The sequence below is a fragment of the Megalobrama amblycephala genome, linkage group LG10 (assembly GCF_018812025.1).
Source record: "Megalobrama amblycephala isolate DHTTF-2021 linkage group LG10, ASM1881202v1, whole genome shotgun sequence".
Lineage (NCBI taxonomy): Eukaryota > Metazoa > Chordata > Actinopteri > Cypriniformes > Xenocyprididae > Megalobrama > Megalobrama amblycephala.
Window position 1 is genome coordinate 11,243,605 of NC_063053.1, and position 24,854 is coordinate 11,268,458.

The window sequence follows — 24,854 nt, forward strand, 5'->3', positions numbered from 1 at the left end:
ATTCTGGGTCCAGTCCTGTTTTCATTATAAATGCTCCCTTTGGGAATTATTTTTAAGAAGTATGGTATTTCTACCCAGACATGTGGCCCAGATCCGGCCCACATCTGATACATGTGGATTACACACGGACCAGATGTGGGCCGAAACATTATGTTGCTGTCAGGGTTACCATCTGTATGCTGATGACACTCAAGTCTAATTGCCATTGAGACCTATAAGGATTCCAATGCCATACTCCGTGTCTGGAGGAAGTAAAGCTGTGGATGGCTGAAAACCTTGTTCAACTGAATGAAAACAAAACAGAAATTATTACCTTTGGTCGTGCAGCTTGTAGCCAGATGGTAAAAGATAACTTAGGCCCATGGAAAGGGGTAACTGCAGCATCAAGTAAAGAATCATTTTTGACTCATCTAGACATAAAGACAGTGGTTTGTTCATAATGGTTTCTTTTATTTAAGGGCAATAGGCATACTGAAACCAATTCTGTCAGCTATAGCTACCTGGAAAAAGTTATCCATGCCTATATTTTTCCCCGTCTAGATTATTGTAGTGCTCTTTATGTTGGGACCTGCCAAACATATGTTGCTCGCTTGCAACTAGTACAAAATGCTGCAAGGTTAATGAATGCTGGGAAAACAGATCATGTTACTCTATTGTTATCTTTTTAGGATGGCAGTACAATTTAGGATACAGTTTAAAATTTTGCTTCTTGAGGAGTCAATAGTTTATCATTATGAACTGAAGCATCTTGTTTTTCCAGGGGTTCCACTGAGGCAGTGTAAATCTCGGTTTGGTCCTCTCATGACCTCTCTATATGGAGGGAAGTCAAAAAGCAAACACAACAAGTTACAATCTGGCATAGGTATTCGCCTATTTTCCATAATAATAATCTTTTGTCAGGCAATGCCCCATTTCACTTTCCACAATGGACTCACAGCAGACTAAACACTTTGGGAGATTTCTATGATGATATGGGTCTAAAACCATTTCAGAACATTAAAGCCAAATATAATTTATAATTTTAAAGGAACTTTTAAAAAAAAATATTTACGTATTAGATCAGCCCTTCTGGCATATGGGGTGCCTTGGGACTCCTATTGACCTTTTCACTCGTTGCGCAAACTAATCCTTCCTTCTAAGAAATCTCCCTCTTCTGTTTCAGTTATTCTCTTTTAGAGCATTCATACAAACCCTTAAGCCGGGGACACACCTAACGATTAGCTGAAACATTCCAAGACTGAACTGAACACACATACCGATTGTTTCCTTCGACTGGAGCCGATTTATATACTTACACATGGAATTTGAACACCGACTGTAATCGCAGACTGAACGCAAATTGCTCTGACTGGACGCGTTTGAGCGCGATCAGTCATAAGTATCAATTTACATTCATAATCGGCCTTACAATCGTTAAGTGTGTACGCGGCTTTACATGCATGTTTATTGGATAAAGTATGGGGCATGTTTAAGCTGTCTACAAAGAACCCCAATCATAAAATGATACACTGCCTCATTTACTGAAATCACGTGACGTTGGCAGTTTGGTACACGCTCCGAACCACTGATTCGAAACAAAAGATTTGTAAAGCTTCGAAGCTTCATGAAGCAGAGTTTAGAAATCGCCCATCACTAGATATTGTTGAATAAAGTCGTTTTGTTTTTTTGGCACACAAAACGTATTCTCGTCGCTTCATAACATTAAAGTTGAACCACTGTAGTCACATGAACTGTTTTAAATTCTGGGCATCTGAAAGTGTTAATTATTTTGCTGTCAATGGAGGCCTCACTGAGCCATCGGATTTCATCAAAAATATCTTAATTTGTGTTCTGAAGATGAACGAAGGTCTTACGGGTGTGGAACAACATGAGGGTGAGTATTTAATGACAAATTTTCATTTTTGGGTGAACTAACCCTTTAAATTGAAGGGTGATCATGCTTTCTCTGTCGCTGGTCCAAGACTGTGGAATAATCTGCCATTGGATGTTAGATCTTCCTCAACTCTTAATGTTTTTAAGGAACATATAAAAGTTTATTTGTACTCTCTGGCATTTTACCTTATGAATGTTTTCATGTATTGTATTGTTGTTCTATTGCTTTCTATTGTAATGTACAGCACTTGGGAACTACTGTATAAATAATATCTCAAAGATATAACTGTCTATATAGCTGGAATAAATTAGATATAAATCAGAAACCACTTTTATTATTATTATACATTTATTTATTTAATCATTCAGCACTTCCCAACTACACATGTTGTCCATAGCCCTGATCAATCAGCTTTAAGATAACAGGCTACTGCAGCAACATCAAACATTAGACAAACTGCATTAAAACATAGTGGTAATCCATTAAAACACAACATACCAAATATCATACCAGCCACATCATTCTCTATTATTATTATTATTATTATTATTATTATTATATAATTCGAGGACACACGTGAAATAACCGAGCGTTTAGCACGCGAGAGTTATTATCATTACTCAATATTTGAGAATAAATGGGTTTAGAATAATAAATGCTTTCATACAGCTGAGTAAATGGTAAATACTGATGCTGGTTACTTTGTGGTCGGGGGGAATTCTCCTAAAGTCGTTGTCAGGTGTAAATGAATCGTCATAGAGGTCACGTGCTACTTACCTTACACAGCACTGGTCAGGATGGACCAATGACAGCCATGTGCGATTACTGAAATATTATTGGATAATAAAGTCATGTATAGAGATTTCTGTGGCGGATTTCAATTTGTATGTAAACAACAATAACATATTTAAACGCTTATACATTTTTAGAATGCAAATCTCCTAGCAAAAAGCGCCCAATGGAGGAATAATAGCGTTGTGAGTTTGCGTGACAATGCTGCCATCTACTGCATGAAGAGAGAGAGGTGTTATAACATTCATTACTGCGTCCAGCAATAAATAATGGCAAAAATGCGTTCGCAAAAGCCAAATCTATTCTAACCTATTCCTTTAGATATCAGTGTAATAAATATTAAACAATATCAACGACTTCTAAACTAATAAAAATAATACATGTAATAATATTTATTGTCATCTATTTAATAATACATAAATATCAATTTAGGTAAATACATATAAAAGTCTTAATATGACAAATGCTGAAACTCTGGACTCTTAAATGAATCTTTGTGTAGATTTTTTTGTTTTTTTGTTTTTTTTAAAAAGATTCTTTTAGCCTGACATTTAAGTATATGAGAAACACTTCTATAACTCCCCTATATAAACCAGAAATACTAAGCTGGAATAATTTAGATATAAACCAGAAATCAGCTTTAAGATAACATATTGTCTGCAACAACATAAAATATTAGGCAAACTACATTAAATCACATCACAGACAGACCGTTCTTTATATCACAGTCCTAATATGTAACAGCTTTGAGCACCAATGTTTTGTTCTTGGACTGGTGGTGTCATGTAACACATATGCTTCATGTCTCAGTTGTTTATTTTATTTAAATGTATTTAACAAAAAAATTTTTTTTTTTTTTTAAAAATCCTGTATGTGCACAGACAACTGAGCTGGAGTTCAAAAAAGTTATTAAATGGTGGTTTCATCTATATGGTGACTGTGCAATGTGATCTCATTAGAATACGTATGTATTTTTATGGAAAGCGTGGTTCTACCATGTACATATACTTATGTTTTCATACATAATAATACACAGAATTAAATAACTAACATTTTAAAACACAAAAAACACTAAAACGTTAATTATTGACATGCTGACAGCACTAAAACACAAATTATATATGTATGAACAACTTTACAGACCTACAAATGTGTACAAATTCCTACTTATGAATATCAAAATCATGGCAATAATGTTTTCTATTGTGTTTAATGGTAAATTAAATGTTTTAAGTCATGTTCATTAAATGCTGATTCATATGAAATGATAATGTTTCTGTTTGTGACTTCTGCTGTGAACTTGTTTCAGGGCATTACATAAACAAGACTACACTTGAAAACCTTAACATTGATATTTCTGTAATCGTTTAACCATTATTTATCATTTAACATTTATTTTGTTTGCCATGGGAGACAAAATGCTTTTTCTCAGTATAGAGAAAATGCTATGACTGACAATAGCACCATAAAATACACCAAAACGCTGGACCATGAGGGTGGCGGAAAAAGAACACCGTTGATTAAAATGTTAATGTAAAGCACACATATTAAGTATTGTAAAGAGAGGGAATCTGTTTTACATTGTTTGTTGCAACTCATACCTTTTTTTTTTTTTTTTTGCACATCTATAAATATAAATTGCTTCATTTGACTTTTATAACCAGCTGTTGTTTATTTTTGTATTTCATTATTTATGCACAACATATTTACACTTTTCTTATTTTATTGCTCTGTTATCTTTTTTGTTATTCTTGTATTGTGACTATTTGTGAAGTTGTGGGTGAGTTTTGGTCTTCTTCCAGCATTGATCTGGTTGACTTTCGGCAAACAGCACATGGGCCAACCTTGGGCCACAATTCCATGTGGGTCAAAATCTCTGGCAAAGCTGACCCAAATTTGCAATCTGGGTAACCACTTACATGACTGCACAATGTATCTTACAACACTCTGAAATGAAAATTCTGTCAACATTTACACACCCTCAAGTTATTGTAAATGATAGCAGAATTTTCATTTTTGTATGAACTATACCTAACAAAGGTTAATAAATAATATAAATGTAGGCTGTTGCTCATAGTTATACCCTTATGCCGTTCCACACCCGTAAGTCCTTTGTTCATCCTGGGAACACAAATTAAGATATTTTAGTTGAAATCCGATGACTCAGTGAGGCCTTCATAGGGAGCAATGACACTTCCTCTCTCAAGGTCCATAAAGGTACTAAACACATATTTAAATCAGTTCATGTGAATACAGTGGTTCAATATTATTATAAAGCGACGAGAATATTTTTGGTGCGCCAAAAATACAAAACAAAATAACGACTTATTTAGTGATGGCCGATTTCAAAACACTGTTTCAGATTCAGAGCATAATGAATCAGTGTGTCGAATCATGATTCAGATCGCGTCAAACTGCCAAACGGCTGAAATCACGTGACTTTGGCGCTCCGAACAGCTGATTCGACACACTGATTCATTGTGCTCCGATGCTTCCTGAAGCAATTGTTTTGAAATCGGCCATAAGTCGGTTTTTTTTTTTTTTTTTTTGGCGCACCAAAATATTCTCGTCGCTTTATATTAATATTGAACCACTGTACTCACATGAACTGATTTAAATATGTTTTTAGTACCTTTATGGATCTTGAGAGAGGAAATGTCATTGCTCCCTTATGCAGGCCTCACAGAGCCATCGGATTTCAACTAAAATATCTTAATTTCTGTTCCGAAGATTAACGAAGGTTTTACGGGTGTGGAACGGCATGAGGGTAAGTAATAAATGACAGAATTTTCATTTTTGGGTGAACTAACCCTTTAAGTTTACAGTTTAGATGATTCCAAGTAACTCGCAACACCTTTATTGGGACAGGTGGCTTTCCATTCCTGAAAATAAACAGATTTTAGGGCACGTAGGGCACCTCAGGTTTACTAAAAGAGCAAATGTCTGCTCTTGCCAAGAAGTATTCTGAGATGAGTGGTTGCATGACTTGTAATACAAAGCTTACCGTATTCAACCCTCGGCTGGAGCCTGAATTTACCCGGCAGACACTCGCACGCAGCTACTCACGCGGGACAGGGAAACGCCCGCTGCCTGCACCGCTGCCAGACTACGCGGTTGTTGTTTTTGGACGTCTTGAGGGCAAGAACGTTTCTCCAGCCCTGTAAATCCACAGATGCTCTAATGGGTTCCAGCAACTTTATCTGTGCGAGATCTTCCAAGAGCCCGTGGAGTGACATGAAGCCTGCAGTGGCCTCAGGAAAGCGGATATCTTCTGTGTATGAGTGTATTATGGCACTTTTACAGAACAGGAGTTGTGTGTGAACACAGAGACATTTGCAAAATGATACTTTCTCCTCACAAACAGTCAGTCAGTATGGATGGAAACACTTCTAGAGTTTTGAAGAGCACCATTGAAGCACAGGTGCAGCAATAAAGAGAGGAGAGCGGGGAAGATGGAGACGCTGCTGTCATTTCCAGTTAAAGTCAAATGCTTCAATTGACATTGATTCAGTTCAGAATTTAAACATGAATTACTGTACTCTGTTTCACGTCATTTTCTAACCACACATTGGTAGGCTATTTTATTCAGTTAAATACAAGAGAAACATCATGTGTTTTTCATGTAATGTGGATAGCTAGTGGATGGTTACCAGTACGCTTCAGAAGGCCCAAAAAAACACCGTAAAATATAATAAAATTAGTCCTATAACTCCAGCGCTACATTCCGAATAAAAGTTGTTCACATATGTTTCTCCCCTCTCACAGCTTTCAAATATCATTTATGGTCACATATGTTCAATGATATTTCACATCATTGATGTCAAATTAGGCACAACACACCTAAAGTCTCAAGTTGTAAATGAATGACATTTGAGACTTTTATTTTGCTTTTTTGCTATTTTCTAGCTTGGCAGTACAAACTCCACTTTGCAGGTCCACACACACACACACACACACACACACACACACACACACACACACACACACACACACACACACACTGCAGTGCAAACTTTTTGTTTGAAAACCTTGTGTGTGTGAATCACATTTAATTCACTTAAAGTCACAGTCTGTTGAATTTCAAATTGTGATGGGTTATAAATATTCAGGCATAAAACTATACTTGCAAATTGCTGCAGAATGTAATAAATATGAGAAATAGCATTTTACAATGCTAGGTCTTTTTTACATGTAACTTTAATCATTCAGCAGATGCTTTTTATCTAAAACAACTCACAAATGAGGAACATCTCAAGCATAATAATTAGAGCCAACAATATAGTTTCTTCTAGGTTAATTATCTATTAACATTTTTCCTGGGTGTCTCTCTATGTTATGATAAACAATAAAGATGTAATTGTTTTCATTGCAGATACTCAAAATTGTGTAATTTTATTATTATTTTTTAAAGACATCCAAGTGTTGAATAATACATTGATGGCAATTAAGAGTCCAAACAGTTTTCAGATATTGAATGTTCAGTATCAGAGCTCTCAAATCTTAAACTAAATCTTATTCAATAATTAATCAGCAGTAAAACACTACTGTAACTCGTAAAATTGATATTTAAAAAATTCTCTGAAAGTGTTAGCGCTGGTCACTAGGGGGCGCCAATGTCACAGAGATCAGTTGCATTAACGCTTTAAACTGTGCGTTTGGGCTAAAGACAGCTGATATACATGCACATTCAAGTATTACAAAATATATCAGAAATACCAGAATGTAACAGCAGCTAATGTAATTTGTACAGTGCTGTCATACATTAGTATTCATAAATCATTATTAATGACTGGGATGCCATTGCAGAAAAAGTGTGTGCTCAAGACTAGCAGGTTCTCTGATGGAAATAGTTCTTTGAAGTGGTAAAGCTGTTTTCTATCCTTCTATCTGTCTTTAGTTCATCTTTTATGCCTTTCCAAACAGACAGACACACACACACACACACACACACACACACACACACACACACACACACACACACACACACACACACACACACAATCAATTTAGTGAGAATTTCCACAGAGCACTGATAAATAAGAACACCCACTGTGATTGATATAATAAAATAAATCAGAATAAACAAGGAAATACATTGCATTTGTTCATCTGGGGTCTCTGAGATGCCAAACATATAACACTTTTTATGGAGCTTTATGATGTTTGAGGGGTGTTATTAAATTGAACTTCTCGCTGAATTTGGAAAAAAAAAACATGTATAACCCTGATGCTTTAATGTGGTAAGGTATTTCTATTAATCTATTGATGCAAAAGTAATGCCAAATTACAATGCAAAATAAACACTCTTTTTTTAGATTTTATGGTCAAATGTGACCTGGACCTTCTTTTTCTTTGAATTCACCCTTATCTTCATAGTTTAGTGCACTAAATGCATATCTGAGTTCAAGAAACATCAGCCATAAGTAAAGCACACTAGACCTTGATCTTCCCTCATCATCTCTCTGTCTGTGTTTCTCTGTGGGGTTTAAGGGCTTTAGTCTAATAGCTCCATTAGCGCAAGCCAGTGGCATTAAGTAGCATAACAGCGCTGGCTGCTTTAACCATCAATAACACACACTTTACTCACAGCTTTCTTTCTTTCTTTCTTAGTGTAAGAAAAAGGTGGAAATGGAGGGTGAAAATGGCCCTACAAACTAAACAAATCATGTCAGTTTTTGGTGCAAAAAAAAAAAAGTAAAATTAAAAGTGGACCCCAAAGACAAAATTATAGGCTTGCTAGATTTAACACTCACTGGTATACACATATAATCCTTCTGTGGTGAACATACCATTTAACAACTTTGCATCTGTGACTATTGTCCATTTTCTGTGCCTGGAGAAGCACAAGAGAGTCTGGTGTTAGAATGTTGCTAACGATATGATACTCTGATAAGCATTAAAAGTTTTACTATACTTTGAATGAATTATAAGGATATTTAGCCATTGTCACTTTAGCCATTGTGCCACCTACAATGCATTATGGGATCACCCTAGCCATAAAGGATATATGTGATGCTGCCTTAAAGTCAGCATGAAACCATTTTTTTATGGAATATTGCAGTATTTATTATAAATGATTTATCTGTGCACATTTTTATTTATTTTAAATGTGTCCCTGTAATCATTAATCAAAAGAACTTGCCCTCCCTCTTGCTGCAACATCTCTGATCTTCTCTGATGACGTGTTTACTGGTGTGAGGGCGGGACAACCTGTCACTCACATGAGATCGACCAATAGCAAACCACAACCATCCAACCACACAATCAATTTCAGAAGGACAGAATCAAGTCCCGCCCTACTTTTTTTGTTTTGTTCGAGAAGTGTTTCACTCAGGTAGCCTATATGTCACAATAGGGAAGAAAAGACTATCGCCATTTCTGTTTCATGCTGACTTTAAAATCTGCCACCTTAAGTCATATTGCAAATACGTTGACTTAAAATCCAAAACTAAATAGTGAAACAATTTTCCTGAAAACGATCTGTTTTATAATGCACATTACCAAAAACACATAAAACATATGTAAGCAGTACAGAGAGGTTTAAAAATTGTGGCGTTTAAACCAAATTTTTATACGTGACCAATGTCTGTTTTTAGAGTGTTTCATTCATGTCCAAAATTTCACTTAGTTTTCAGTGCTGCTCAAAAGCAGTTTGACTAATGAGGCCTGATATGAAACAACAGGCTATGGCCCATTACAGCACGCACACTGCAAATGAGACGGGATGCCAGGAAGGCTGAATCTAGTCTTCGGTTTTCCTGTAGGAGAGTCTCGGATGAAAGCAAAGTACTGTGGAGGATCTGCAGCAGGAACGATCAAAGAATAGACATAGACACACACACACACGGTCAGTTTGGTGAGGTAATCTGGAGCATTAACACGTTTGAAACGTTCCCTGTGATCCACCTCCGCTCTGTCATCTCTGAGGAAAACCCCCTCATCAACATGACTCTTTCTTTCCAGGCCTAAAAAAAGAGTGTGAGCTTTGTTTCTCCTCTCATTCCTTGTGTTTTATCTCAGTAATTATGTCTAAATGTGAATTCCTCTAGATGGATGGAGCTATTGAGAAGAGATGGCTCTGTTTCAGCCTCAGGGGAGCAGATGTGAAGGTGTTCGATTTCCGAGAATGTTAAACATATACGTGAACACACACTGATGTTTGGTTGTTGAGTTGTTGAGTCCTGTAGGACATAAAATCACAATATTTAATATTGCAATCATTTCTCAATATGATTAAATGGAGATCTGAGGGACAAATACCCCACTAACTTCACATGTATCTCCTCTACAGCTTTAGAAGACATCTCAGCAATGCCACTATCAAAGTTAAAAATTTCAGTACATTTCTCATCAAATTCTTGCAGAGGACGAATGACGAGTTATGCTACCTGCATTTATTTTACAGCTCAATTCTCTCAATTGCATTTATTTTTATTTCTCCAAATGAAATAGTTCAACCTGGAAGTTATCATCCTGGTTCCCTCAACAAAACCCCACAGGATTTTTCCATCAGCATTTGGATAATTGCAGAAAATCAGCTCTGTGATCAACAAATGTTTATGATTCTGATATGTTTGTTCATCATGATAATCCTCACAAATGAACACAACTTTTATGGAATTTAAAGCCCAAATACAATCGCCAGAAATATAATGTAAGCTATAAACCAACTACATCATCATTCATCTGACAGCTTTTTCTTTATTTAAAAAATAATTTTCCCTGAAAGTTAGAATACTTTGCAAGAGCATGATTATAACACAATGAAGCTGTAAACGTTAGCCTACTAGTGAGTAAATTAAAAGAAAAAAAAAGAAAAAAAAAAAAAAAAGAAAAAAACAGACTGATCGAGTCTGATAGGCCTATTGCTCTTTTACAATAGTTAATAATTAACAAGAGTTAATAGGTTAGGCCTATACCTTTCATTTTATTTACACAATCTCGCCAGGTGTTTTATCTGTTAACGAAATGAATCTGTTATGCCTAATAGTAGGCTAACACCAAAGTCCCTTTAAGACAAGTCATTTTACTCGGCGGCCATCTTTGAAACGCCTTTTGGGCATGCAAGTGCAGTTCTGTACCTATCTCTTTGAATGGGGAAACATCAAATTCTCCAAAGCTGTTTGCCAAGCTTCCGATTCGCGTGTAGGAGCTTCCAGAGCTTCTAACGGCCGCTGCAGTGACGCAATGACTTTACCAATCAGCGATTGGCTCTTATTTAGAAGGCGGGACTTGTTCCGCCATATTGCAAAACAATATGAGTGATGCATCTTGTGTTATGTCTAAATAAAATGCAAGGTAGGCCTATAGGCTATTAACTTATTAACTCTTGTTAATTTTTTAACTATTGTATAAGAGCAATATCAGACTCGTGACTTGTTAAAGAGTTGGATTGTCATGCTAAACATGAGTTGGACGTATGACGGGAGTATTTCTGTTCCAAAAATTCTCTTCCAAATCCTCACAGGATTCTGATTTTTTTTTTCGAGTATCGGCCTTAGTGATGTTAACAAGGACGGAATTCCTTGTAAGGGCACTTCTCCCGGAAGGGCGTGCGTGCGCACGTGGACCTGAGAGAGAGCACAAGAGCACGCCCATCAACGCGCGTTCAGGTTTATGGAAGTCGTCGGCAGCGCTGCACAGGACTGCATGAAATCAACAATGTCACCAAAGAAGTGTGTTTTTGGTTGTGAGGGAAAGATAACCTTGCTTCCCAAAGAACCCAATGTTCAGTGGAGCTGAGAATTTTGTGCTCACGCTTTACATTGATGTGCTCTTAATATTTGTTATTAAAATAACCATAGAAAGTGATAGTTGCAATTACTTTTTTATTGGTTAAAATGAATGGAGAATATCTTGTGTTTTTCCGTGGCTGCTTGAGCCCTCAGGATCGGCGCTTATGGTTTCATAAACAAAGCTCAGTTCTACACTGGATTTACAGATCGTTTGAAACTGTGAAAGATGGAGCGGTCACAGCGATAATGATCCCGGTCATGAGTCGGAACCGCAGGTGGTGAGTAAAACTGCTTCAAATGTCTGTTTTGTTGGCAATAGGCGCCTAAGTGCATATAATGTAAACAACACGAACGTAGTGAATTCATAAATTCATTATTCATCATTCATACGCTATATTCATTATAGTGATTCAAAAGTCATCCATGGATCAGGGTGCGAACTACGGCTCGGCTCCCCTTAATAAGACGTGGGCTCCCCTGAAAAAGTGATTTGTGAAATTTTGGGGGGGCTCAAAAAATATTGACAATATGTTATTTTGATGTGCAATTCAGTTTTGTGTAATGTGATTATCATGGATTATTATGTGTAAAATTGCAAAAATATCATTCATTCATGCATGACGACGATTTAAACCTAATTCACTTCAATAAAGATAACTATACATGCTATTCTTGTCATGAGCATCAAGGTGTGGGGGCGCTGCGGTGCAAATTCCACTCATGTTTATTACATGTTAACTCGAACAGCAAAGGAAACTGACCCCAGACCTGTGTTAAGGTGAGGTATGTTATTCGCAATTATGTGTTGTGGAGGGGTTATTATAGGTCTGTGTGACTCTTGATATATTAGACCTAATTTAACGGAGGAATTTTGGTATTCTTCTGTAGCCTGACGAATAACTTTAACTGTTGTTCTTGTGAACTCAAAGACAGCCTGATGCTTTGTTTATAGACTATTTGTGGGTGGCTGTTTGTTATTTCACCTATCAGTTTGTGTCGATAATGTAGGGTAAATCCTTGCATAAAGCAAGTAGTATACACAGTCGTAGCTGTTATGTATCTTTTTAACTCATTGTAAGCCATTGTGTGCTCCCCAAAGTCCACGGTATAGTTCGAACACTGCCATGGATAATGCGATGGTGTATTGCGTGTGTTTAAATATATTTGTTTAGATGACCATTGATAGCTTGTGTAGACGATCTCTACACAAAAGCTGCACGTACTCGTGACTCTAGCTCTCAGGACACGCCTCCAGGCGCTCGGCTGTTTTCGGAAAGACTCGGTACAGCGTATGTATCTTTTTATATAATATGATTAAACTAAAGACTTTTTGGAGATTTGAAGGATGCACTACTACTCTATAGGTACTCAAGATTAACATGAGATTGGCAGAAACTGTGTGTGATACCCCCCCCCCCTTTAATAATTAACTTTAAATTCAAATATACGCTATTTCAGTGTATTTTTCAGTGAGTGTCAAAATAAATAGCTCTGGAATGGATTATCTTCCAGTCCCTGAATCACGAGTCCCAGAAAATAAGAGAGACGATCGGACCCCCAGCGGACCAGTTTTTCTTGATCATCACCAGACTCAGACTGTATGTCATTGCTGACTTATTTTACTGTTATAATTACCATAATTGCTTAACACCCCCCCCCCCCCACACACACACACACTGCTTTTGCTCACTGTAACTCTACACCATTTCAAAGACAGCCTGAGGAACATGATTAAAGATGCTGCATTATTAGATACAGATTAAAGTTAAATCACAATGGACCCTGTTTATTTTCTAAATACACTTTCTACATTCACTTAATGTGCATGAAGATAATGTTCTATTAAATATTTATATTCTATCTATCTATCTATCCATCTATCATCTGTTTAATCTTACTGCTTTTAGAAGGAAACCAATGAAAATGTCATAACAAGCAGAGATCATTTCCCAGATCTTCACGAGTAGTGCTGTTCCCGTGGACTGTGTCTATAGGGAGATGGAGAAGGGGAATGAGGCGGTGTGAGAGGGTTTAACCCCCCCCCAATCCCCGTTTCTCCCAAAATCAGCTAATGAGCCAAGATCCCTTATAAGATACTGTCTCAAGCCCTTTGTGCACCTCCTCCTGATTTCCCGGGTTTTGCAGGAAACAATATCTATTCTTGTTGGAGTTTGATCGCATGTCATTTTTATGTGAGAAAACCAGCCTGTTGCAACAGTTCTCATGATGCATTATGGGAACTGGGCCTCTTTTTTTACTTTTAGCTTGGAAGGTGGACATTAATGTTTGTATGATTATCACACAATCAGATGAATGAATGATCTTCAATCAGATACAGTACATTTAAGGATTCATTTCGCAGGTCGGTTCCCCCGAGGAACATTGTATCACTCAGAGGTTGCTGTTTGACATCTCGGGAAACATAATAGAGATTTTAGTTACATTTCATTTAAATATGAGTATTGTCTTGTCTTCAAATGAATGTGGTTTGCAGCTCAGATGATTTAGTTTTGGAAGTAATTATTGAGATCTTGTGAGTTCTGATGAAAGACGTTGGTATCTGGTCAAATCTGAGCACAGTTTGAGACATTAATGATATGTGAGATTACTTTTTTCTAAGAAGAAATATCTGACAAGCAGCAGGCAACACTTTCTATTGATCTCCATGTCATCTCACCGCTGTCTAGAAGCAACAGTTGAGCTATTAAAGACATCTCATTTATGAATTTTCTCTCATATGTGTTGGTCCTGTGCTGCTGTTGTACAAGACATTAGTGTACTTGATGAGATTTTAATCGATCATTGTCATCATTATTCTCTATTATATCTCCTTAAGCAAAAGTCATTTTGGTTTCTCTCTCCCCTTGTGAGTGGGAATGTGAAAACAATCATTAGTTTTTGGTCCCTGTGGTCTCTGTTTCACGGTCTCTGTGTGGGAATCGCGATTTTGGACACAGTTTCTCTTTCCCATCCCAGTCTGTTTTTCTCCGGTCCAGTTAAAAAATAGTCCCGCGCTCACGGGCTCCCGAAGTAAACCGGTTCCAGCCCGCTTGTTCCCTCTTCTCACGGAGGCTGGGAAAAGAGAGGTCAGAACAGTTCTAATGGGTTTCGTATGCATGCAGGTACCCCCATGACCCAGGAAGCGGTTTCCATGAGAAACCAAAGCCGCTTTTGACAGTCCCCTATTTTCCAAAATATATCAGCTTTTGTTTGTCTTTGTCCCACTTTTTCACTTTTTCTTTTATGTGTTTTAAACCACTTGAAGCCGTCTTCTCACAGCAACAGTTAATAAAGATGCTGTTTTACAGAATATATATATATATATATATATATATATATATATATATATATATATATACTCACACACACACTGCCATTCAAAACCCCATTGGGTTGGAAAGATTTTTTTGTTTTGTTTTTGAAAGTCTCTTATACTCATCAAGGCTGCATTTATTTTAGAAAAAAATCAGTAATATTATCAAAAATTATCACAATTTAAAACAACTGTTTTCTTTTTGAATGTATTTTAAAGTGTAATTTATTCTAAGCTGATCTAAGCTGAATTTTCAGCATCATTAAGTCAGAGTCACATGATCCTTCAAAAATGATTCTAATATGCTGATTTGCTGCTCAAGAAGCATTTCTGATTATTGTTAATGTTGAAAACAGTTTGTGGAAACTGATATTTTTTCACAATTCTTTGATTAAAGTTGAAATGAATAGTGCTTATTTGAAACAGAAATCTTTTGTAACATTATAAATGTCTTTACTATCACTTTTGATCAGTTTATTGCATCCTTGCTGAATAAATGAAAAGAAACGAAAAAAAAACCTTAATGACCCCAAACAAAGCTGACACATTTTAAACTAAAGCAATAATTTCTTAAGCTTTAATTAAAATTTCATGATGAAACCATGTTGTATTTCCATCTTATACTTAAGATATTTTTTCAAGAGGCTTATCCTGTGACCTTCTCTGGTGTGTAAGCTCTGATCGCTGACCAGGCTTGCAAAAGATAAGAGATTTTCCGATAACCATGTGTGTTTATAAAGTTTGTTTAAGAAAGAGAGAAACTTTCTTGCACATTAGTTTTTCTCAATTTTTCCCTTGAGCTTTAGTTAATTAAAAGCTTGACGTTTGTCTTGACGTATGCTGGAGAACTACTGCCTGGCAGTAAACCTCAAGAAGACCAATGTTATTGTCTTCCAGAAAAACCCCAGATGTCAGGAACATAGATACCAGTTCAGTCTTGGCAGCACCGCCCTAGAACACACAATGCAGTACACTTACCTCAGTCTGATCATCACTGCATCTGGGAGTTTTAGTGTGGCAGTGAATGCTCTCAAAGACATACTCCATCAAGAAAAGATTCCAAAACATTGACTTACCAATTCCAATCTGGTGTAAAATCTTTGATAGTGTGATTCAGCCCATTGCGCTGTATGGAAGTGAGGTTTGGGGTCCACTCAGTGATCAGAGCTACAGTAGATGGGCTTCTGTTGGATGTTTGTCCCTACACACAGAATTCTGCAAAATGATTCTAAAACTACAAAGAAGAACACTCAATAATACATGTAGGGCAGAATTAGGCCAATTCCCATTGATTATTAATATGCAGAAAAGATCCCTCAAATTCTGGATGCATCTAAAAATCAAGTCCCACAGAATCGCTACATTTTAAAGCAAAAAGTCCCCTCAGTCAGCTGGTTCTGAGACTAAAAATACATATCTGGAAGATTGGGATCAGGAAACTAAAACACAAAGTAAATTACAATTCTATCGAACTCTAAAATCAAATTATGAATTAGAAGAATATCTCCAAAGTGTCAAAGACACGAAGCAGAGATGGATCCTGACCAAGTACAGGCTCAGTGAACACAGTCTAGCCTTTGAGACTGGCAGACACAGAAAGAGCTGGTTACCCAGAGAGCAAAGGGTGTGTGTTCACTGCAGGACAGGAGAGATCGAGACAGAGACGCACTTACTTCTTCACTGCCACAAACACACACCTATAAGATATCTCTACTTCACCAAATTCAGCAGCTCAATAAAGAACTTTACAGCCATGACTGATGTAGAACAAATAAAGAAAATATTAGGACAGCAGCACTGGCCGCGAGATACGTGTGGATGTGCCACAGCCTGAGAGACAGAGGGTGAATGTGTGTGTGTGTGTGTGTGTGTGTGTGTCTGACCCACAGTGACCCTCAGTATGCGTGTGTATATATGTTTAAACACTGTGGTATCAAATGTTCAGACAAGTTCTAATTTTTTACACTGTTAATTTAAGTTTAAGTTATGTTGTAATATTTGATAGTGTTGTAATATTTGATCATATTTTCTTCTATTATACAGATGTTTTTATTATTGTTTTATGTATATATGCTTTGGCAATATTGTATCATTTACAGTCATGCCAATAAAGCAATTTTGAATTTGAATTTGATAGATAGATAAACAAACTGAAGGATAGATAGATAGATAGATAGATAGATAGATAGATAGATAGATAGATAGATAGATAGATAGATAGATAGACAAACAAACTGATAGATAAATAGATAGATAGATAAACTGAAGGATAGATAGATAGATAGATAGATAAACTGATAGATAGATAAACTGATAGATAGATAAACTGATAGATAGTTAGATAAACTGAAGGATAGATAAACTGAAGGATAGATAGATAGATAGATAGATAGATAGATAGATAGATAGATAGATAGATAGATAGATAAACTGAAGGATAGATAAACTGAAGGATAGATAGATAGATAGATAGATAGATAGATAAACTGAAGGATAGATAGATAGATAGATAGATAGATAAACTGAAGGATAGATAGATAGATAGAAAAACAAACTGATAGATAGACAGACAAACAAACAAACTGAAGGATAGATAGATAGATAGATAGATTAGATAGATAGATAGATAGATAGATAGATAGACAGACAAACAAACTGAAGGATAGATAGATAGATAGATAGACAGACAAACAAACTGATAGATAGATAGATAGATAGATAGATAGATAGATAGATAGATAGATAGAAAAACAAACTGATAGATAGACAGACAAACAAACAAACTGAAGGATAGATAGATAGATAGATAGATAGATAGATAGACTTACTATAGGATATATATAGGAACAAACTGAAGGATAGATAAACTGAAGGATAGATAGACTACCAAACTTAAGTTTGTACAATATCAAACTTATGCATGTTCCCCCAAGATCCTAAAAACATGACAGTAGTGTCCTTATATTGAAAAACAGCACACACCCATCAACCCCATCATATTCACTGAACATGACTCATTAGGTGAATTCACTGTCTATATTTACTTTCTGCTGAGACTGATTCAAGTGACCACATCCAATTAAGTCTTTTCAAATAATTACCTGGTCTGACAGTAATGCCTGCTGACTGCATGACAGGTTTGGAAGAGCGGCCATGTTTACGTTAGCATTACATTTGAACACAGTCCGAGCAGCAGAACTCTGTGTTTGTGTCCTGAGGGGTTTGAGACAAAAGTGTTATAGTTAAATCTGATAAACAAAGGTGATTGAACTATCACAAACCATGGGAATCTTCACACATCTTTCACATTCTGTGAAGATATAGAGCAGCTGCTGTTTGTCGAGTGGAAGGTGTGAAAATGGAACTCGACTATGATTATGTGATGTGTGAAGTTTTTAGCGTGAGCTTCCTCTAAAGTGAGAGCAAGCACATCCTCACATAAATATTTTCAGATTCAATTAGAAAACGATGGTTTGTCAAGACAAACTTTGAATGTTGGCTTGAAAATTTAAAAAAACAAACCTTCACATTTGAAGGATACGTGAAAGATGTGAAACTTGACAGTTAAATATGAGTATTTCCTCAGCTATGTTTATAATACATTTAGTGGTTTAGCCAATTTAGCAGGTTTCATACATTATGTATGATTTATAAAAGGCCACTTACACTGGTCAGAAGTTTGCGGTCTTTTTTTTTTTTTTTAAAGGAAATTTATTTGGTTTTATTCAGCAAGGATGCATTAACTTGATCAAAAGTGACAGTTAAGACATGTTACAAAAGATTTCTATTTCAAATAAATGCCATCACATGAATAAATTACATTTTAAAATGTATTCAAATAGAAAAAAAGGTATTTTAAATTAATAATATTTCACAATATTACTGTTTTTACTGTATTTTTGATTAAATAAATGCATCCTTGTTGAACTTAAGAGACCTCTTTCAAAATCACATTAAAAAACACTTTCCGACCCTAAACATTTAAATGGTAGTGTATATGACTTAATTAATCTTTTTTATTTATTATTTGAGTATTATTAATATTTTGTGTATAATAAAGTGTTCTAGGCTATGTGAGGGTACATCATTTTAAAGTTTCATTTCTTTAAGTGTAAAGCTGTTTTTAAGTGACTAAAATATGTTAAACTTAAAGTGGTACTTCAGCGCTGCTAAAATGGACTTTCAATAAAACTTTGGTGCCTGTACTGTAGAAAGGGAAAAATATTTTTTTGAAATCAGTGCCTGACTAGAGAACAGAAAAAAAATGCTGTTGCAAAAAAACCTTCAACACCCATAATGCACTAGGCCACTCTCACCAGTCTGCTATGGATACGCTTACCGGAGTCAAATACCGCCTTGCTTTAGTAGGAAATACTTCTTAGCAAACTTTTAGTCATAATGGTGTCGACTTGTATTGTTACTGTGCAAGAGTTCAAAGAGTAAACGTTTTCACGAAAGCCCTGAAGCTGTCAAAAGTGCACCCGATGATGCGTTTTGCATCATCATGCTGACTTTTGCTGACAAATAAATGTGAATTTCTCGGTCCAGGTAACACGGAAAACGAGTAGCCTAATCATTGTTCATTATACTACAGACATTGTAACTATACAAAGCTGGTTGAAAATAGGCAAAGTTACACTTTAAGTAAAATCTCAATAAAATGACACTATTGAAATGTGGAAATATTGAGGAAATTTAATTTATATAACTTTTCTTACTGCATTGTAAAATCAATGGCTGAATTACAAAAACATTAATGACAAGTAAATGAAATCACAAGCAAATCCTGATCTTTTTTTTTTTTAATTAAAAAGCATAAAAAACTACATCATTAGCACACAATGAAGGAACAAAAGAGCATATTTCAGAACCAAAATTGCAAACATACAATGAGTGAAAAAGACAATTTGTTCTACAGGAGTGTGTTGTGCTTTTTAGCTCTTTCGGCATGATTATAATCTGTGCATTTTACAAACATCACAGACTCGCGGCCCTCAGTGATATTCACTTCACTGGCAACATTTGGGATGTGTTCCAAAACATATTGAGCTTCGCTGCTGCCCACATAGACATCTGCCTTTAAATAACTGAATGCTTTACACGGGCATAAATAAGCCACTTACTTTTTGTTACAGCCTCCGTGCTCTCTATGTAGGAAGCTCACTAGGTTTTGGAACAGAGCCTTGGCGTCAACAGACTGTTCAATGCAACACAAAATAAAAATCATTATTGATAGTGGAAATAAATAGATACGTCTTTGGTCTTATTTTGGGCCTGATTTGGATTCTTGATCCATCTCAATCATAATCAACAATCACAACAAACACATAAGATGAGACGGCAGGATTTGATATCCACAGACATTAATAGATCCAGACTGAGAGAATCATTAAACGATACTTCAGAATTGCAGAAGCAAATGTTTCCCATAGCACGGGATTCTATTACCCAGAAGTCCTCGCAGGAGAGAATAGACTCCCGCGTGTAACTAGACCAGCTCACATTTTGAATCCGTCTTTCCTGTAGCCTGCAGCTTTAGGCAATAATCAAGGGGAGGCACAATGGGAAGGAAAATAACCGCCGCCATAAAGGCATCAAAGCGGCCGTGAATCAAGCTGAACACGGGCACTTCTGCTTGGATAACAAGGCCTGAAGGATGACCACTGATTGCGAAAGGAGATATGGATCTCTTCATCTATCTTTCTACTTGTTTCCTTTGCTCTTTTGGGTCTCTTTGCCCTCAGGTAAAGGCAGCAGGTGTGAGCATGGGAAAAACCTCTGGGTTATGGGCTGAAATATTCACTTACACCTGTTACGTGAATGTGTGTGTATGTGTGTGTGTGCCATGGCCACTTTACCTTCCTTGTATGAGCATGTGCATGGTTTTGTTATTCAAATAATCGAGACCGATCTCCTTTCAAACGTGCCCAATTATTATCTCCGATTTCAGTCATTCCAAGAACAAGGTAGGAAAAATAGACATATAATGTAGGTGCTTAGAGCAACATATTTTTCACACTTTACAGACGTCGTTGACAACAGGTGATTGTTGGACTCTTTGGCTTGTGAGGGTTGAGGTCTTTCAGGCAGTATGACTAAATATCATGTGGAACTCAATCTGGTAAGAATGTCTCCATTATGTGGTTTACAAGGACATATAACCTCTTAAATAAATGTTTTAGTGCATTAAAGCTGCATTGGAAAAACATAGACATTACATTAAAATTTGTTTTGTATAATTTAGAAAGAATATATTACAGTAGCACAACTTCCAATTTTATATTAAAACAAAGATTAAAAAAGAAACTGAAAAAGAATAATAATAAAAAAGAAATACGAAATGTTTGACCCGGAACAGACCTGGAACAGACCTGAAATAGGAACGCATCCACTTTGGCTCAAATAAATAAAAAAAAAATAAAAATAAAATAAAACTGAGCGCAAACTGATCAGAATCGTTTTAAGAAACTGCTAAGTCATAAAAAGCGATCAACACTGAGAAAAAAAAAAAAAAAAGATTACTCTAAAAACGATTCCAAAAAAGATGAGTCGCCACAAGTTCAAAGACAAATGAATTGTTTGTGATTTTGATGCAAAGCAAGAAACCAATAAAAAAAAAAATCAAATCAAACACCTGTCTGTCTTTGGAATATAGACACTCTTTCACGTTTCTACAAATCGAGAACCCATAGCTAAAGGGTGAATCTCACAAAAACACGTCCAGTTCACATTTTTCCCCAAAATCAAAATAAAAAAAATGTTTGCATAAAAAAATTATGCCTATGTTTTTGTAAAAGTAAATGATTTGCAAATTAAATTATGCATCTTTTATTTTTATTTTTGCATTACAATAAGAATCTGGGGGTCAAATGTGCTTCATTTTGATAAAAAATGCAAAATATGATTTTTCATTTCTCAATAAACATGACCTGGATATGTTCCTGACAAGTTTTGTGATTCACCCTTTGTGATTTTTTTTTTTTTTTTTTTTTTTCTCTCAATGAAAAACCCATTGGCATAACATCTCACAAAGCTCACATTGACACACATTTGTATTATACACATCTTACCATTTCAAGACTATTTCAGCATTTTTGGAAAGTACCTGAAAGTCGAGGGTGACATTTTTGGTATATTTACAAAGTTAAAAGTCCCACAGTCCTGCAGCTCCGTGAAGCTCTTTTATACTGTCTGCATGACAAACGCTTCGTGGTTGCAAAGCACTCTGGGAATTACAGCTTTCAGGCAGATTGGTTTGTAAGGCTGGATAAATTGTCTGTTTTCAGTTACAGGCCCATCAAAATATGTCCATGAAGCACCTGCTTTTCTTTTCTTTGGTTTGTTCAGCTTTTTCAGTAACAAAAAAGTCGCTGATATATTACTATGGAGCCTTTCCTTATTTTTTATGATAATTTTTTACTCTTTCTATATACACATCAATTTCCTGTGAGACCTGTGTCCTCCTTCAGTTTTGATCAATGGAGGTCAGTTTCTGTGCCGTATAGAGCGTCCAGAGCAAAAGGTCAACAGTCAGTTAACTCATTTCTGGTCATTTGATCACATTGGTTGTCTTAGAAGCGATTGACGTCATAGAAGGACAAAGAAACATAAAACGATCAAACATGCATGACTTTCACCTTTCTCTTAATTTTGACCTCTTCTGTCAGTCTTTCCGCACACTATTTCTCAGTAAGGCCTCCAGACGGACTCGTCTATGCGTGTCGACGCACTCATTGCTGTGGGCGAGTTGCTATGGCTGCCGTCGGCATCCACCCCATCGCTCTGGTTACCGAGGCTGGCGTTAAGCAAGCTGTTGTTTCCGCCAGCGGTGCCACCGGCTCCACCCGCCGCGGTACAGGACGTCAGCATGCGGGAGGGCGACCTGTCGCCTCCCGATCCGGTGCCGCCGGTCGGAACCATGGAGAACTGGTACGAGCCGGATCCGGTGCCGTAATACAGGTGGTACGGCGAGGAGTTGGTCTGGAAGTGGGAGTTCTGGTTCTGGTTGCCAGGATAGGGAGGCGGCAGGTAGGTGTGGTAGCGGCTGGAGGTGGGCATACCGGCCACGCTGAGACCGCCGATTCCAGTGCTGGACGGGTTAGTAGAGTAGGTGAAAGGACCCGGATAATGCATGTGTGAATCAGAGAAACGAGGAGCTGTTAATGGAGACAGAGATGGGAAAGATGTCCTCTGCTGGAACAGCTCCGTACCTGAAGATAAAGAAAGTGGCACTTTAATATCTAAACAATTTCAATAATATGCTGATTAAAATTCTAAATCATTAAAAAATACAAAATGTTTGTGACCTAGAAATGATCCAAAATGCCAAGATAAATATTAAATACAGTTAAAAAAAAATTGTTAAATAAAAAATAAATGTTTTAAAATGTAATAATTAAATAAATCTTAAAATTGTCATTACTTTACCATTTAAATTATTATATTATATTAACATTTAATACATATTACATTAAAATGATCTGTCAAATTCAGCAGATGAACAATTGCCACAGAACCCTACTGACACACTGATCTAGCGCCACCTAGTGTCATTTGTGAACTCCACATGATCGCCTAAAAAGGGTCAAAGTAAAAACAGTGCGAACGTAACGTTACGAGGCTGGGGAGGAAGATGAAGACTGGTATGCTCTGACGTCTGAGGTTTTTTCAATTAGTGTTCATGTCTTGTGTGTGTCATGACTGTGAGAACAGGTGTAATGGAAACATCTGTGCACCTGCACACAAACACAAACTGCTGCCTGTTTCTGCCACTTTGTTGTTTTCTTGCTTTATTTTTCTGCTTATTGCCTACAATCGAGCAAGTGCTGCTGGGATACTGGAGCAGGCTTTGGCATGCAGGCGCCTGAGGGAGGAGAATGCCGTCTGTGCGTGCCACTGACTTGTTTAAAAGTCTCTCCCCCGTTTGTCTGGGGCACTGGGTCCATTTACAAACAGAAACAGAGAAAGAGAGAGAAAAGCATACAGTTCCATTTCAATTTCCTCAACTTCAGTTTTTTTTTTCTTTGCTTCAGAGAACATGTTTTCCCTCTCTCTTTCTCTCTGAGGGGTGTTGACTTTCTCTTTTACTCTTTTGGAGGGCCAGAATCTGATTCGAACCAAGGAGAATTCAAGATTTCAGCTGCTGTTGATTCAACTGAAATGGCCACGAATTCCAGCCAGACTCTCTCTCTCTCTCTCTCTCACACACACACACACACACACACACACACACACACACACACACACACACACACACACACACACACCATACACGATTAATTACTAAAAGCGGAAATCTGACAAATAAGTTGAGAAACAGCTGCAAACCAGATATAACACCTAACTGTAGACATTGTTTAACCTCATTACCTCGCAGATGCACATACATTCAGAATCAGTGTCTCCCTCTAGTGCCTCACAGGTTATTAACAACATGAACGTTTCCTGAATGTTGCACTAGAACAGGGTCTTCAACCTTTTGAACATATTGTTATTGTTATATAAAAACTGAGAGTTTAATTTTATATCTGGCCAATGATAACTTGCATATCGTGCCATATCAATGTTTTGACATACTTTAAGATGTTTACACCACAAAAATCATAAAAACACATTATTGACCCCCTTTCGAAGACCACTGCTCTAGAGAATTACTAGTTTGCGGTGTTTCCACGTATAACCACCTCACACATGTTCTACATTAGTATCAGTGGAAAAAGTCTTTAAAAACAGATAAAAAGAGCAAAGAGAGGGAAAGTATGTGGTATAACCCATTATTCTATGTAATTTTCTCCTTTAATAATATTATTATAAATGGGGAAAATAACTTTATGGAGAAATGAAACTAACAATTATGGGGAAAATAACATACAGAAAAATATTATTATAAATTTAAGAGAGTGACTTCTCTCTTTTGTCCACACAATTCAAACAGAAGTTCTCTTTTACTTATTATATATTTTTATTATGTTTACACTCATATTTGGATTGACATGCTATGAATATATATATATATAACAGTCAACAGGATTGTTTAGCAGAAGCAATATAGAATAAAAACTACAAAAACCAACTCATATTTGTTGATGACTAGTCTGAATAGTAGAAGGGAAATGTTCTTCTCTGGGGAGTCCCTTAAAGT

The 24,854-nt window shown here is 36.5% G+C and overlaps 1 protein-coding gene and 1 long non-coding RNA gene across 5 annotated transcripts in view; both read right to left on the bottom strand.

The window, feature by feature from the left end:
- Positions 1 to 432: 432 nt before the first annotated feature.
- LOC125277626 lies at positions 433 to 6,592 on the bottom strand. The gene is made up of 3 exons (XR_007186948.1): positions 5,670 to 6,592; positions 5,476 to 5,547; positions 433 to 810 (listed from the first exon to the last, which is right to left on the bottom strand). It is a non-coding gene; the product is annotated as an uncharacterized LOC125277626 (long non-coding RNA).
- A 12,905-nt stretch (positions 6,593 to 19,497) lies between these two features.
- Positions 19,498 to 24,854, bottom strand: part of runx3 (RUNX family transcription factor 3) — a 69,059-nt gene continuing 63,702 nt past the window's right edge. For all 4 annotated transcript variants that reach the window (XM_048204561.1, XM_048204559.1, XM_048204560.1 and 1 more), the window contains one exon: positions 19,498 to 22,923. In XM_048204561.1, the coding sequence (XP_048060518.1) occupies positions 22,400 to 22,923 (524 nt within the window). In that variant the 3' untranslated portion in view covers positions 19,498 to 22,399. The remainder of the gene's footprint in view (positions 22,924 to 24,854) is intronic.